This window comes from Xyrauchen texanus, chromosome 43 (genome assembly GCF_025860055.1).
Source record: "Xyrauchen texanus isolate HMW12.3.18 chromosome 43, RBS_HiC_50CHRs, whole genome shotgun sequence".
Classification (NCBI taxonomy): domain Eukaryota; kingdom Metazoa; phylum Chordata; class Actinopteri; order Cypriniformes; family Catostomidae; genus Xyrauchen; species Xyrauchen texanus.
Genome location: NC_068318.1, coordinates 4,446,642 through 4,463,651, shown reverse-complemented (window position 1 = coordinate 4,463,651; position 17,010 = coordinate 4,446,642). Strand labels below are relative to the sequence as shown.

Sequence of the window (17,010 nt, the reverse complement as noted above, 5' to 3'; positions counted from 1 at the left end):
AAATTACAAGTGAATGTTATCTGTGATTTAACCATAGGGATGCACCGTTCCAATACTGGATCTCAGATAGCCTACTGACGTTACCGTAACCGATCATTGAACCCATACCAGATCCAAATCCGTATTAGTCATGGTCGTTACCGTCTGTCTCCAAAAATGACATAAAAGAACCATTAAAACAGAGTCTCATGAATTCCCTTCAAAGTCTCTTGAAGACATATAATAGTTTTGTGAATAGCAAAAGACTGCATTTAATAAATACATATCCCTATTGTGTCCAGCTTTGAGGTGAGTAATCAAATTAATTGTCACAAGTTGTAACTAGTTCCACCTGGTGAAATTGCAGCAGTGCAAAGCTTACAAATTGCAATCTCCATTTTTCAGCCCCCTTTTGATTGACAGGAAATTATCATCCCTGATCAACTGGTGTTTTTAAATAATCAGGGCAATGTCCAGTACATTGGTGGTGGGCCAAGGGTTGGCTTGGGTGGGCTTGTGCCCACCCAGAATATTAGAGATTATTCTTGGACTGTCAAATATATATATATATATATATATATATATATATATATATATATATATATATATATATATATATATATATATATATATTTAAGCAATATCACACGAGCAAGAGTGCAATATGGCTCTACATCTGGACAAACTGACCACTAGAATAACAAGGATCTGTAAAGCTGTCATTGCTGCACATGGAGGATTTTGTGATGAGAACTCTTTGAAGTAGTCTAAGAAGTTCTGGACATTTGTACATTTGTAATAGTCATTTGTTCACATTATTAATGTCCTGACTATAAATTGTGATCAGTTAAATCAGGGTTTCCGTTGTCCGGTAATTACCGGACATTGACCGGTAAAAAAATTAAATGTCCGACAAAATTAAATCTCTCCGGTCAAATTGTCCGATTAAAATTGCCTAATAATCCCGTCCCCCTAACACAATCTGAATTTGAGAATAAGCCTAAAATGTATAAAGCAAAAATACACCGATCTCTTGCTATGTTATAAAGGAACAGGCTCTATCGTTTGAAAGTTATGAAACAACATCTCATGCTGCATTTCAAATAAAGCGCACGCCTAAAACGGCTGCAATATAGACCTAAACAACGAACGATTGAGTGAGACGTTTCAAATATGGCCAGGCCCAGGCAGACTAGCTTTAAAAGCTTTTTCAGAGGCCAGACGATGGTGAATCAGGAACATCTCATTATAGATAGATCAGTGCTTCTAATCCGCGCATTCGTGCAGTTTTTTTCTCTATCATCAAAACTGAATAGCCTATGTTCATCAGTGCATGGTTACAGTCTATATCAAGCAGGGACACGTTTGTGTGCATTTTATTTTGTGATTTCACCGGAATTAATAGAGAGTCTCCGCAACGGCGATAGATTGAAACGCGCGTCCTAGTGAAGATTGCGCAACTCGCGCAGCGCGTCGTCCATGCAACTGATAGCAGCGGACACGAGCGCTCAGCTTGATTTCAAAAACAACAGATTTCAGCGCTAGATCTCTTATTTAATAACGGACTAAATGAATGATCTGCTAGTTAACTGGAGATGTTTATTTATTTGTATTAGGTACATCCGTGCCTCAATGTTTCAAAAAGTGAATGTGTGTGAAACCACAGTAAAAAACAATTGGCGTTGATTGACGCCAATCGGACGTTCATGGTTTTTTTTTTTCGTCTATTTGAAAGTTAAGCTAATAATAATATGTTGCATTCTATACGGCCTGATTATGTCATTTTTTAAGTTACATAGACTGCCTCCAGTTTTCCTCAACTTGACTAATTAAGAGGCGATATATTTGACCGGCATATCATCAAAATGTCCGTAAAACGAAACCTCTGCCGGTCACTTTGACCGGCACCATTTTTTTCTAGCGGAAACTCTGTTAAATGCCACTTTGGTGAATAAAAGTACAAATTTCTTTCCATAAGAGCAAAATCTGTACATTATTCCAAACTTTTGGCTGCCAGTATGTGTATGTATAAATGTATATGTATACATTTATAATATATATATAATTGTTTAAAAATGCATAAATTCAGATTTTTAAAAGTGTAAAATAAATGTTTGCATGCGCCACTTCTCTGTTAAGGAAAATTTGGGGCAAAAACTTGGCCCATCCATTTTGATTGAAGTCCCACCCAAAAGTAATTTCCTGGCCATGCCCTTTGTCAATAGCTCAGATAAATGCCTTAATCAGCTGATACCATTGATTGGCTGATACATCTGTGCATCACTAGTATTCATGATACACATTTGAATGCATTATGTCTTTCAGAAGTAATTGTAATCACAGGTAATGTTGACATAATTACAATAAATTATCATATTAATCAGTTCTTGGTTACATCATTATAGTCTAATGCATTAAAACACATGAAATATGCACTTTTTATACATGTATTGTAATGCATGAAATTTGCTGCATTATTGTAATGCATTAAGAATTTCCTTCCGCAAGTGACTCCAGTAACATGTTACCTTTAAGTCAGAAAATTGAAGCCTTTCTTTAAAGAGATTAATGGAAAGTAGGAGGCGAGAACCGGCTTGAGAATATAAATAATATTTTAATGAGAAACACAAACACACAAAGGTGTCGGACAGGTGTCCGTAAATCTCTCTCTGTCGCACAGATTCCAGTCAGCCTTTATCCATCTCTGAGGCTTGATTAGCCTGATTAGGGGCTGGGTGTGCGGAATCACGATACGGTCCCGCCCTCCACCCTGCAACATTCCTCCCTCGTTCTCTCAGGCCGGGGAGCCCCTGGCATTATGTACCCCCCCTTTCCTTGGGAGGGGCTTGCCTTCCGCACCATCTGCAGGCAGGTCATACACGTCTACCTGGATGAGGGAGGGGACAAGGGGAGGGAAACAAAAAAAGTGTGGCACCTACATGCCGGAACGGTGCCAAATTAACAAAAAATTTTAAAAAGAGAGGGAAAGGCCAACACAGAGCGGCAGTGGAAGAGAGTGAGAAAAAAAAACACTTACTCGCCGGTTCTCCAATGCGCCGTAGCTTGGTCCTCGGCCACTTCTCCAACCTCCAACGGACGACAACCATGCCTCCCCGGATGGATCGGATGCAGTCTTCCGGCCCCTGGCGGATGGAACACCCCGCCTCATTCTCGGGAAACTGAAGGGATCTCCCCCGGCAGTGGTTCTCCCTCTCCAGGCGGTCGGCCAGGAGCCCCTCCCTGCTCGCGGTCGGCGGTCTCATACCGCCGCGTTTCAGCGGCTGGTAGGGGTCTCCTCCACCCCTGGCAGCAGCCCTGACCACTCCAGTCAGTCGGTTACGAGCCCCTTGTCCCTTCGCGGTCGGCGGCCGGGCTCCTCCGTCCTCCGGCGGATGCTCTGCTGGGGTGGATGGTAGTGGCAAGGACTCTACTACGACGCATCCCTCCTCCTTCCCGGATTTCGGCACCAGTGTAAAGGGATTAATGGAAAGGAGGCAGCGAGAACTGGCTTGAGAATATAAATAATATTTTAATGAAGAACTTAACCAAAAAGACAAACAAACAAATGTGCCGGACAGCTGTCTGTAAATCTCTCTCTCTCTCTCTCTCTGTCGCACTGCAGCTTCCAGTCGGTCTTTATCCATCTCTGTGGCTTGATTAGCATGATTATCTGCCCTGCCACACTTTTTTGTCACATGTCATCTTTCTGTTAAATTTGTGGATTGTCTTGAGGACTCTTCTTTTGAAAATGTTACCTAAACTAAGATTAGTAATATTGACAATTAGACTGAACCTCAGTATCTTGATTCAAATAAAAGCATGAATACTCAATGTCTGGATCACTTCTCCTGTTGTTCCTGTAGATCTGTTGGATACTCTTGAGGACATTCTGCCTAGTCTCCAGGAGGACAGAATCTCAGTGTGGTGTATGAAGCGTGAGAGTGCTTATCTTGGAGTCCACACCCTGTTAGATAAGATAGAAGAAGCTTCACAGGAGCCGATCGCAGCCGAGCGCCGGTCTGTAAGCTGTCTCAAGACCCCCACACTGTACATCTTCACCTCTGGCACCACCGGTATGTACAACCTTTTCTGCATGTGATTGGCTGTGATGTGTCAATGTTTGTACCTGAAACTGAAGGCAGCAGCCGAGTCAATCAATGAGTGTGTTTACATGCACACCAATATGCTGATTACTGCCAAAAATCAGCTTAAAAGAATCAGACAAAGCAAGAAATCTGCATTTACATGACATTTCAAATAATCACGTTATTGTCTGCTTTTGACATTGAAAGGCGGGGTGCCTAGGTGTTTGCATTCAAAGGACAAAACTCCCTAGGGAGGCAAAGAGCAAATGTATGATCTCTGAGAAAATCAACATATAAACCTTTCTTATAATTAGCATCTCTACCTGATGTACCACACCCCACTGAGCGAAGATTGTAAATTCACTCCTTATTGTTGCTCTTCCCATTCTCTCCCCCCCTCTTCTCCCTTCTTCATTCCCCTTCAGATCATAATCACCTCAAACTCACCTAAGAGCTGTATGTAACAAATTATCATATCTGATTTATATAAATAAAGCAACTAGGCATTTTGGTATCATTTAAAAAAGGTCTCAGTGCGACTGGTAGTATGTTCTCATTCCCACAAAATAGAATATCTGGTAACAGAGTTTTAAGAATGTAGACAAATTCTGGCCACTACTTGGGGGTGCACCTATACCTCATTGATCTTTCATCTAAATTATCTCCTTTATGTAGATAAAGTATTACCCCAAGACTTCCAAATCTAACCACTCCCAAATTCCATTTGTTTATGTTTTCTCTGGTTTGGGTATTTAAGGAAAAGAACAAAATCCTCTACAAACTCTTGTCTAGCATCTATTGATGATGAGGTAGCTTCGGTAGAAACCTGGAGGGCTGAGCTACCGGTAGTTGATTTCACTTTGCTCTTGAGATGGTCTCTCGATTTTAGATGGTCATTGCACATATTGCACTAGTCCAGTCAAAAGTGTGTTGGCAAAACTTAGAGAAAAGTTGTTTGCCAGACTCATAGTAGTCATTGGGATATTGTTCCACCCGGTACATGGCAGTTAATTGTGTATTTCTTAATTTTTTAGATGCGGTTGTCTTACCAGAGGCAAGTCATTTCGAAATATTTCTTATCAATGATGGCAAGTCACAGCAAATTCCGTGATATTCCGTGTTTATAAGTAAATTACATTTTTTATGTATAGATTCTGCGATTCCATACATGTTTTCTGCAACACGGAAACCATAGGGCCCTATTAGATGCGTGGGGAGTTTTGATTCTGATGGTTGATAGAGACCTGTTTTTACATTGTTGCATGATGTTTTTTCAGCAAATGATTTTAGCAAATTGCTAACAGTGTCAAATGTGAGACAGTAAAGCACCTTGAGCTGACCGCGCAATTGCACAGATACTTAGCCAGAATGCTTGAAGTAGGCCGGCTATGCCTTATCTGTACTGATGCGCTATTCCAGGCACAGAACTGAACGCTATTCTTGCCTACTGCAATGCGATAAGAGGGGAGTTTTCAAGTTATGCATTCAATATTTCAGTTATTCGATTCAATCTCAGTTGGTAAGCCATTTTTCAATATGTATATGATTAATATACCATGAACCACACATGTACAAATATAACATGTTTAACATAAGGAAGTTGTTTTACAAAGATAATTGTGTTAAATATACATATTTTCAAAATACCTTGTGTGAATGTTATCTATGTGTTTGAGAGGGGGTACGTGTAATGTTTGGAGTGGTACGCCACTGTAAAAAGAACCACTGCTTTACACCAACCGCTGAATCATGCACACGCACACACGTGTTATTCTTAAAACTTAAAACTAGAGATGCACCGATCGACCGGCCAGGGATCGGAATTAGCCGATTTTCCGCATGCTCGGCCCGGACCGGCCGGTCAGCCTCACGTCTGTCCGATTCCAAGCCGGTCCGTTTTGTTGCCAGCAGCGCAGGCAATAACATCACAGCCGCATGTACACATGTCATTGGCGTGGAAGATCTTCACTGTGTGAGTGAAGAATACATAAAGTTCGCCAAAGTAAACCGTGGGGGAACCACCACAATAACTTTCAGATCAACAAACCTAATTAGACATTTATAACACCATCACCCAGCTGAAAATGCCCATTTTAAAAAAGAAGCTAAAAAGTGAAAGCGGCTAAAGCTAGCCAGAGCTCAGAGACAGCCACAAGTCAGCAGCCTCTCCTATCATTCCTTGGTATAAGCAACGAAAAGACCAAAGCAATTACGAGGAAAATTATGGAATTCATGGCCCTGGATGACCAGCTGTTCTCCATAGTTGAGGACAGAGGGATCAGAAATCTGATACATTTCCTTGATACAGAGTAGGAGGTACTTTCCGACGTCGCGTTGCCCGAGTTGTTTAATCTCGTGTCATGTCAGCCTGTTATCTGTCAACATTTGGGTACACGAATCCGGGAGAGGGGAAAGGGGGGGCTGGATGGCAGAGGCAGGCTAAATACATACAAATTGTGCCGTTGTGATTTAACGTAATTTTTCCCACCGTGTCTGATATTAAAATCAGTGCGACACACATTGCAAAAGGCGTGGGCATTGTCGGTATGGCTTCGGGATATGAAATTCAATTCTTCCATCCAGCTGTTGTTAAATGTACATGTATATTTAGTTTTTTTCACCGGAGCACCAGCTGAGTCTTCTCCTCCCGTCTACCAGTGATGCTTGATTTAACATCCCGCGTCTACTGCCTGCGCAGATATCAGCGCAAATGGGTTGTAGGTTGCCAGATTGTGGTCATACATGATTTGTAATTTGTATGATGTGTCGATTGTGTGAGTAGGATGCATTTCATTCAAGATCTGGCAACTGGACCACCTTGGAAAAATATATTGATGCGATTATTCATATAACGTGGTTTGGGCCATACAAATTACGGGAGTGTTGACAGGTATGAAGTTACAAGCCATTCCCGAAGCAGTGCTCAGTTTTACAACTGATATTTGGACATCTAACGTAAGTCGAGCGTATTGGACACTTCAGTTTTTCAGATCTTTGTTAGACGAGTAATAAAGAGAAAAAGGTTCATTTATAAAAACAGTGGAAAATGACATCTGTTATATAAAGTAACTCATTTGCAGTTAATTGTTATTTCTACCTCTTTCCAGTCACAGAGCACTTTATTTTGAGAGTTGTTTAAGTGAGAGAAGATCCTGTAACTTAGTGCAGTTTGGGGGAAATTGTAATGTTTAATAATTTATTTTATTATGAAAATAAAATGTTGCGTTGAAGAAAGGTAGATTTTGTTTGTATATGCGGTCAATAATAGTTCTTAGAAAGCAAATCGGAATGGGAAAAAATCTGTATCGGCAGGTTACACTTGCAAAAAATCGGAAATCGGAATCGGCCAAGAAAATTGCAATCGGTGCATCTCTACTTAAAACCTTTCGTGATCATTATAGATGAAAGATAATTGCAAACAAAATCTATGTTTAAAGAGAAAATAAGGCTTTGACTTCATAATTTTACACTTGCTTAGAAGACACAGTGAAGTTTCCGGTATGGGAACATCTTAAGCAATGATGTTCCTGGTTTTTACAGTGCATTCTGGACATTTTTCAGGGAGGAAAAGTTTAGGTGCACTGGAATGATTTTGCGATCGGGACAGCCCTAGAAATGGCCAACCTCCTGATCATTGCCCTGACTTATGAACTAGAGAGCTGACTGAGACACAACTCTGGTGTTGGTCAGGGGTTCTTTTCCTTGAAGGATTCAGATCAATCCTGCTCCACCACACCTGCCTGTTCTTCAGGTGAACCTACAGATCTTGATGAGCAGGTTCAGGTGTGTTTGATTTAGTGGTGGAGGGGCAGATCCCCATGAGTAGGATTGAGCACTCATGATCTGACGCTCAGCACTAGACATTGTACTTTGACCCGAAAATATGACGTAATAAGCACTCAATTTGGCTATTGCTACATCTGAGTCTAGCACAGGTGTCTGTTGGGAAGGATTTCTTATGGTTTGAGGTCTTATGTCATGATATTTGGCCATTTTGAGATTATCTGCATCGGCAGATAACTGAGCCCGATTGGCCGGTTAACAATAATCATTCAGCTGTGTGTCAGTCTGAAAATCTACAGACGGTCTTGTCAGTGGATAATGTGCATTTTCTGTTTTAAAATGTTTTTGTGAATTGAGTACATATAACTTAAAATAAGTGTTCATGTAATTTCAGCAATTGTATAAAGTTCGACCACTAGCCTTATGTTTGTTAAAGTATTTTCTCATGCTCTTCATACAGTGAAACACGACTGTTTACATTAGATCCCACCAGTTACAAATGTGACTGAAATATAGTTTGAAATTTGAAGGGTCTAAAAAGAGTTGTTGATGTAATTCATACAGAGTTTGTAATTATACATGACAATGCAGACTGCCTTGATTTAATGTGAACCTTTTTACATGGGTGATTGACACAGTGGAATTAAATGCCTGGCCATGTGACTATTTCAAAGCTCCATAAAATTAAACTAAAAGTAAAACCTGTCATAATCGAATAAAATTAAAGTTCTATTAATGATTTACTAATAAGATTGCTCTGACTCATATAAAATTATCATAGGGGTCATTTTTGTGTGGGATATGTCCCCACTCCCCAACACTTTTAGAAATAGTTTGCATCAGGGACATATTGGTCTAATTCAGAGGAAACATTTCTAGTTCTTGATCAGAAGCTTCCATTTTGTTTGTGCGAGTTATAAAGAGTTACGATCCAGCGCTGGGATTTATTTTGAATGTTATGATGAGTGCTTGTTCCTGCTGTTATAAAGTGACGTTGAGTAACAGTTGACAGTGGGAATGGCACACAGACATGTGATCTACTCACGATTCCATAATCATATCTTATGATACTATACCAGCTAAAGTATCACAATATTAAATAGTATCCTGATACCACACGATAGTGCGTTAATTCTTAACACAGTTTGTCATAGTAAAGGTGGTTTTTAGAAACTAGCCGTTCCACTTGTAGCTCCGGAATTGTTGAAAATGACTGATGGATGTACTGGAAGAAGGCTCAAATGAACTAACTTGTTACCAAATACCTTTTTATTTTGATGTAAAAAAAAAAAAAACTTCGCCACATCAAAACAGCCAGTTCAAACGGCAACAGCTTTAAACTTTTGTTTTATTATTTCTGTGATTATTTGAATGTTGGTAACATAAAAACATAAAAAAAATAAAGATATTGTTACATTGAATAGACTGTTTTCAATATTACATTTGTTTCAGCCCCTCTCACCTGGTAAACAGCAGCGCAAATGCAGATTACACACACACCGGTTTGATCGCACGACTCTGGGACGTGATCAAACGGATCTGATCACAAGTGCGAAGTTATGGCTACCATGCATTTGTTATTGGAGAAATTTAAAGGAGTGCAACATTAGATTTTTAGAGGAATGGTAAATATGTACAATTAAGATAAAGCATTTAGGTTAAATGAAGTGGCACGAACCAGTGTGTATTCTGCAAAAGCAGTGGGATGTGTCAGAATGAGTTTAATAAGGTTGCTGGTGTTTCCCCCTTTGGCTTGAAATCTCGGTAGATATTTACGGCAGATGGGTTTTCCCTGTCTCATCAGGCAAAAACCAAAATAATTCCAAATATCATAACGTGAATTGTTTGTTTTTAAAAAAAGCTTCTCACTATCTAATAAAAAAAAAAAATTCCATATTATCCAATAGGAGACACGACCACCAAATGAACATGCTGGGTTTCAGACGTGTGTGTCTGAAACATTGGAAAACCACACATTGAAAAACAAACAATACCATATAAGGGGCAAATTCTAAACCGTTTTTTGTGCTCTTAAAGGGCACTGCAAAATGGGGACGCCACTTGAAAAGACTACATTTATAGGTCTGATTCAAATTAAGGTTTTTAGCGAAAATAATAATTACTACCGCACATACATCATAACTTATCGTATAAACGGCACTACTGTTTAAAAAATACCGTGGCACCATTAGTATTTTGAAGCTTTAGTATCATGATACTACTGTAGCACTGGTTTACCGTGCAACACTACTACTCGCTCTGCTTTTCCACGGCTCTCACTGAAATCGCAAAGTGTAACAAAATCTCTCATGATAGTGTGTGGGTGGCATGTAGGATGAAGTGTGTGAAATATTTTTTGGAGTGCTTGAATTGGTCATCAAGAATGACTTTATCAAAACAGTAAAAGATAAAGATTATATGAACTGATCTGTGTAGAATCATTTGAAATTGATATTTATGAGCTTCACCATTTTGTGACGTTACAACAAGCATGTCCCCACCCATTTTTATAACAAATTGACACTCATGTAAATTATGCTCACAGGACAAGTAAACAAACACAAACATGTAAGTGGTCACAATTGTGCCCAGTGGAAAACACAGAGCCTTATTTTTGAAGAGGTGTCTGATTGAATCCCATTATAAAATTGTATTGTTACAAATATAAAAGTATTGTTACAAAAAAATTAAAGTAAAATTAGAAAGATATATGTATATACAGTTATTCTTGGTTTATCATACCCTTTTCCCCACAATTGTTAGTAAAAAAATATACTGTATTAAATTTGATGTAAAAAAAAAAATCTACACAAATGCAACCAAGAATAACCCTCATACTTTCACTAAATATAGAAAAGGCATACAGTTTGTTTAATTGGGCTATCCAAGGTGTTATCTACAGTACATGTGCTCACTGTCAAAAATGTGGGATTAAATGAGTTCACTGCCAATGAAAACAAGGGTGGAGAAAACAGCTGACTTCATTTAAAAGGCCATTCTTTCTTCTGTCAGAATAACAATTACTATAAGGATTAAGTTTAGTGAACCTAAACGTAAAGCATGGACAAAAGTGTATGTTGGTTTTGTAACTCAGATTTATTTTCATTCCCTCGTTCCTTATTTCATACATTTATCTTGGTTTAGCTAACCTTTGCTAATTCAACTAGCTAACAGTGTGTATTAGTGTTGTAAAAAGTACCTGTACTTCAGTAACAAGTGGGTACTAGAATAAAAAGATGTAATGATACCAGTGTTCCTGCAGTATCAGTAGTACCGAGCACAGACTTAATCAATCCCAGCACACTGTCTGTATGACACATGACTGCTTTCAAATGCTCATGTGCTTATTTGAGCGAGTGCTCGGTTACTCCTTTTACACTGAAATACACAATTAATCAAACACATTTTTTTATATGTGTGATTATTAAATCGCGAAAGGCTGTAATCTAAGTCTGCATCCGAGCTGTGTGCTTTAAATGTGTGAAGAAGACAGTTAATACACTGGAAAGGCCACAGACATTTGAGAATCATTTGCACTGTATGAGATGACAAAGCAGAGCACTAATCCACTGTGAACCACGCAGCAGATGTAAACTATATATTTATATAACTCAATCACAGCATTTGCCCTTTAATGATCTCACTGGGTCATGTAGCGAACTGTTTATCCAAAGAAGTTAAACTTCCGTCTAAAACACATGGCAAAATAAAAGCACGATTCATAATAAAAGTTAGATGCCTAAAATTTAAGAAATTGCAACAGAAATATATTGCAACTGTATGGTAAAATGTAACCCTCACTGTAGTAATATTATTAGTTTTAATCATAATCAAAATAAAGCTGTACATCACAAGCAAGAGTGCTGTTGTACTGAATAAACTGCAAAGCTATGTTCAAAAGAATTGTTCTTTGTGTTTACTTGTTAAAAGTTTTTAAAAGCTTTAAAAATGTATTTGATTAGACACCATTTTGATGATGAAATAAAATGAAATGTTAAAACATGGAATTCTGGGGAAAAAAAAATTAAAAAAGGGATTTGGGTAAAAATAAATCCGATTTCAGTAGGGACCTGCTTAAAAATACTTAACCAGTAAATACTTAATTGAGAAACACTTAATAAGGAAACATGCATATCTTTTAACTTATTATTAATATTGAAATTTTACTTTAAATAGGCTAAAGGACTGTTCAACCAACTATCGTATTAGCAATTTTTTTCTGATGTATTGAAATTGGCTTCAAGAACCTTGAAATTTCACTGGTATCAGTACCGACTACTGAAATTTTGGTACCGTGACAACACTTGTGTGTATCAGTATAAATAGCTTTCTAGATGTCTGTAAATTTGCTTTGATGTGTGTGTGTGTGTGCGTGCATTTCATTATAATGACAGAATGTAATTATTAAACTGTTGACATTAATATTGTCATGAGCTAGTTCTCTTGAGCAGACAGTCATAAAGAAAGAACCATTCAATCCAAATATTTTCACATTTGTTGTTACTACATCATATTTTTGGGTCACAAGACAATGTCCTCGTTCCTGGATGAAGTATTTCTGGGGATGTATTCATATCACTCACTGACCTGCATATCTAAACATACAGTACTTTATTAACGACCGAGATGATCAAATTAACATATGCCAGGACATTTTCTGATAGTATTCAAATGCAGCTCATACAGTATATCCTTGCTTACAGCTGTAACTATTAGCATTCCAAACACACAACTGGGGCTAATGACTCAACACTTGTCAGTACATACACTAATGCATGCACACTATACTATATACCTACAACAGTTTCATATTTCTGAGTTTCTATCGGCTTATAGTGGTCCACAGAACAATATACATACTTCACTGTATATATGCCAGTATTAGATTAACGCATTTGTGCAATTTGTTTCTAGATTCTCTAATGGCACAAGTTGTGTAACTCCAAATATGCTTGGCCACTAAAAGTTACTATCCAAATATAAAGTATTCTTATAACAGTGGGTTTTTGTGGACAGAAGAGTGGATGAAAGTATTTCTCTGCAGTAAAAGGCCATTGACATCTCAACCACTCTCTGGTGTGTTGGAGTGACTAACAAACTTGTAAGCAGCAAAAGTAACCCACGAGGTCTCATTTGTCATGCGCTGCTTATAAACAAATGTCTAGATTGTGTTGCGGTCAGAAGCTTTGCAAACAGTCTGACCGACCACATTTTCCTGGTGTGTTGATGTTCTTGCAGGGTTACCCAAGGCTGCTGTCATCACTCATCTACAGTCTCTGAAGGCAGCAGGAGGGTTCTGGGCATACGGGGGCACAGAAAATGATGTCATCTACACGCCACTTCCTCTGTATCATAGTGCTGCCTCTCTGGTAGGCATTGGAGGGACCATTGAACTGGGTAATTCTCCTAAATGAATCTCACTCTTTAATCAACAGCATGTAGGTGAGAGCACATACACCATTGCTCATGAAAATAACTTCTAAAGGAACTGATGCAGTAATATAAACATGTGTATATAAATGGCTATCTAAGACATCAATTGCATTTAATTTCTTCCAAAAGCATTCTAGAACTTGATGGAAGAATGCTCAGAATTTATTTAGCTTATCATTTCCTTTGACTAAAATCTTAATATAAAGCTTAATTTAATAAAGGTTAAAGAATACTTTTACATTTCATCTTCATTCATACTTTTCTTACCAAAGTGACCAGATAAATGATTCTCCCAGTAGGGGGCGACATGCATGAAGAATGTGAATCACCAAAAACACAAATAGAAGAATGTGAAAGTGATTTGTTTGTCACCCACACATATCATATCACTTCTGGAGTTATTGATTCAACACTGGGGTCTTATAGATTACTTTTATGCTGACTAATGTGATTTTTGGAGCTTCAAAAGTTTTCTTGCATTATATTGACCTAAAGAGCTGAGAAATTCTTCTAAAAATCTTCATTAGAGTTTAACAAATTAAAGAAAGTCATACACATCTGGCGTGGCATAAGGGTGAGTAAATGATGGGTGAACTATTCACCATATGCGCCAGAGAAACTAGTGCGCAGCCATCTTGAAAATTTGGTCTCGGAATTTCCATTCTAGCGGTTCTATATAGATATCTATGGTGCTGATGTCAAAGTGTAATTAGCTATTGAAGTGGATTTACAGTTTATAGAGTTGTCAAACGTTATTATGGGTATTTTGACGTGTTCAGGGGATGTCATAACAACTGGAAGCAGAGTGATTTTAAAACAAGAGTATTTCATTCATAAATACACAAGATCCTACCTTCAAGCTGTGGACGTACTGATGTGCCTCTGTGAGCACGGATGAGCATGGAAAAGGGGCGGGGCTGTATAAGGTGAATACCTTTTAGTTATAAGGATGGAGGAACGCACACACACAGTGCTTCCAGAACTGTGTGACGCGCTGTCGCTGCAAGATACAAGACAAAGTTCTTTACAGTGTTTTTTCTGTATTTCATTTATTAAAGAATTACAGTGGCTACAGTTTATCCGGAAGTAACCGGTTTTTTTTTTGGAACAAGTGGGATGAAATACAAGTAGCAAATACGTGTTTTTGTGGACAACAGCAAAGCCATTCACGCAGGACACATTCTTGTGGTAAAACAGCTAGATGGAGCGCAAATGAACGGAATAGAACCCAGGGGTCTCAACTAATTTTTCACAGTGTTTTAAAAGCATGGTGCTCATTGAACAAGACGTCCATCTGACACATGTGAACATAGACCAACGATTCAAAAATAGCACTACAGAATACAAAAACACATCCTTTGTAATAGGCTCATGTTTTTTCTCAGACAGATTGTCAAACTCTATTGTAAAAGACAATTCTGTGGACTGTAGGCCAGTGACAGGCTTATGTGATATGGTGGTCAAATAAACAGTGTGGTCACTTTGTCAGAATAACAATAATGTGTCTTTGAATTACCTTTATTATTTATATTTGAGAGCTGATGTGTGATTTAATTGTAATTCATTTGATTGTTATTGGCATATGATGCTGTTTCATTTTTTTGATTGACAGCCCTAGTTTTCATCTGTTTAAGTGCTTGCCAACTGTTAGCAAAGGCAATCATCCAAACACAGAGCGCTGTAACTAAAGACTATTGATCAGGCTGTGTAATCTGTTTGGTTACATTCGACCTCAAATGCTCTGAAAGACCTTTGATAAATGACGAATGTTATGAGACCTTGTTTGGTCAATCATTAGAAATGAATACAGTTATCAATCAATGCAGATGATGCTTTTAGTACAAGAGTAGAGGTCGACCGATATTGGTATTTTCAGGCCGATGCCGATCTTTTGAAATCTGGGTCGGCCGATGGCTGATTAATGCAGCCGATTTATTTTGGCCGATATTTGGCCGATATGTGCTTGTTTTTAACCTCTTATTTGAACCTTTTATTTGAAAGATAAAATGTAACACAAATAATTACTTAAGATAGACAAAATTTCTCAACAAATACATTTATTGAACACTTTAAATGTTATAAATTATAAATGTACTTGTACACTTAAATTAAAAATGTATAATGTAAAAACATTGTATAAATAATGTATAACAAATATATTAAATAAACAAAGCAGGTGTTACGAACTGCTCCGAGACACGACGGTTGAGATCCAAATGCAGCTTTAATTAAGCGGCAATCCAGACACGTAATCCAATATTCAGAGCATCCAAGAGAAGCACAGGCATAACTAGGGATGGGTATCGTTAAGGTTTTAATGGTATTACTATCTTACCGATACTGCTTATCGATCCGGTACTTTAACGGTATTCTTAACGGTTCTTTTTAAGATAAACGTTATATAGGCACAGTGATTTAATTTCAGGAAGGTCTACTAACATTACTGTTCAGGTGTGGTCTTAAAATAAATCTAATAAAGTAATCAATTGTAAAATAACACTGCATAGTTTATCATAGATAGATTAATGCTCATTAATGCAGAAGTTATTCATTCAAGAGCTGTAAGTGATTTTCTCTTTGCCTTTTGTTGTTTGATTCGCAGTAATGGCTCAATCGTCAGCATGTTGATTAGACTGCTTCCCCTTTAAGACCGAGTCTAATAGGCTCCTGATGCACCATATTTTCTCCCAACGATTTCCATAACTACGTCCATTTAAGACATAAACTGTGTTTAAGTGAATCTCCAAGCCGGTTGTTTTGACATATTTTTGTGTATATTTGATCGTTTAGACGCGCACATGAAACCCAAAGTAGTCTATACTTTGCTTGTCTCGTTGAGGTCTGTTTCGGAGCGCGCACCACCTTGGGAACGGTATCTCTTGCGCTCTTTTTATTATTATACGCGTCCCGCAATTTAGCAACAGTAGCTAGACTGCATTTTACAACAATCACCGATCGTGCTGATTCTGATGTTAAGTTTGAGTTTTAGGGAGAAATGTCAGCGCACTGCTGTGAAGGGAAGGAAGTTGTGCTAGACAGAATGCGGCTTATGTATAAATATTCTTTTTATAATCTTTGGAAGGCGAAATTTAAAATAAAATCAGACTAATAATCACAGATCTAAACCAGGCTACGTTTGAATGTTTCGTTCTGTCACTCATTTAGCAGGGCTCGTGTTTTGCTCGCTGTGCGCGAGATCTCTCTCTCTCTCTCTCTCTCTCTCTCTCTCTCTCTCTGACTGCGAATAGCTAAATTGCATCACAGAAAAATGGTTTCATATTATTTATTAAAATAACTTTCTCTTTATAGCAATAATACATGTATTTTCTTAATTTCTCCAGTACTGACAGCAGAACCGATAATGTCCGAGCTTACAAAGCCAGTCCTTCACTAGCATATAGTGCGTTGGTATCTTTTTTATTAGCCTACTTATTTCTCTGCATTGAGTGACAACCCTCTCAAATATAAGACACACAAACAGAACAAATAAAAGTCTCAGATTCACAAAAGTCTTGTTTACTTATTGTGACATGATAGCAACCCTTCTGCTGTGATAATGCAACTTCAACTACTCTATCAATATCCAAATTAGCCGAACGCGTTTGTCGCGTTTTTTCTCGAAGTTGGCTGTAACATATCAAAAGTTTTTAATTAAATATAAATAAGTTATACAAATTTAACCCTTACTGTTTTCTCTAAGGAACTTAGCTCCTTCCTTAGGCTCTGGATG

The 17,010-nt window shown here is 38.1% G+C and overlaps 1 protein-coding gene across 1 annotated transcript in view; it reads left to right on the top strand.

Moving 5' to 3' along the window:
• Nucleotides 1–17,010, top strand: part of slc27a6 (solute carrier family 27 member 6) — a 38,555-nt gene that overhangs the window by 998 nt on the left and 20,547 nt on the right. Inside the window, exons 2-3 of the mRNA XM_052115661.1 lie at nucleotides 3,843–4,052; nucleotides 13,086–13,244. Of these exons, the coding sequence (XP_051971621.1) occupies nucleotides 3,843–4,052; nucleotides 13,086–13,244 (369 nt within the window). The remainder of the gene's footprint in view (nucleotides 1–3,842; nucleotides 4,053–13,085; nucleotides 13,245–17,010) is intronic.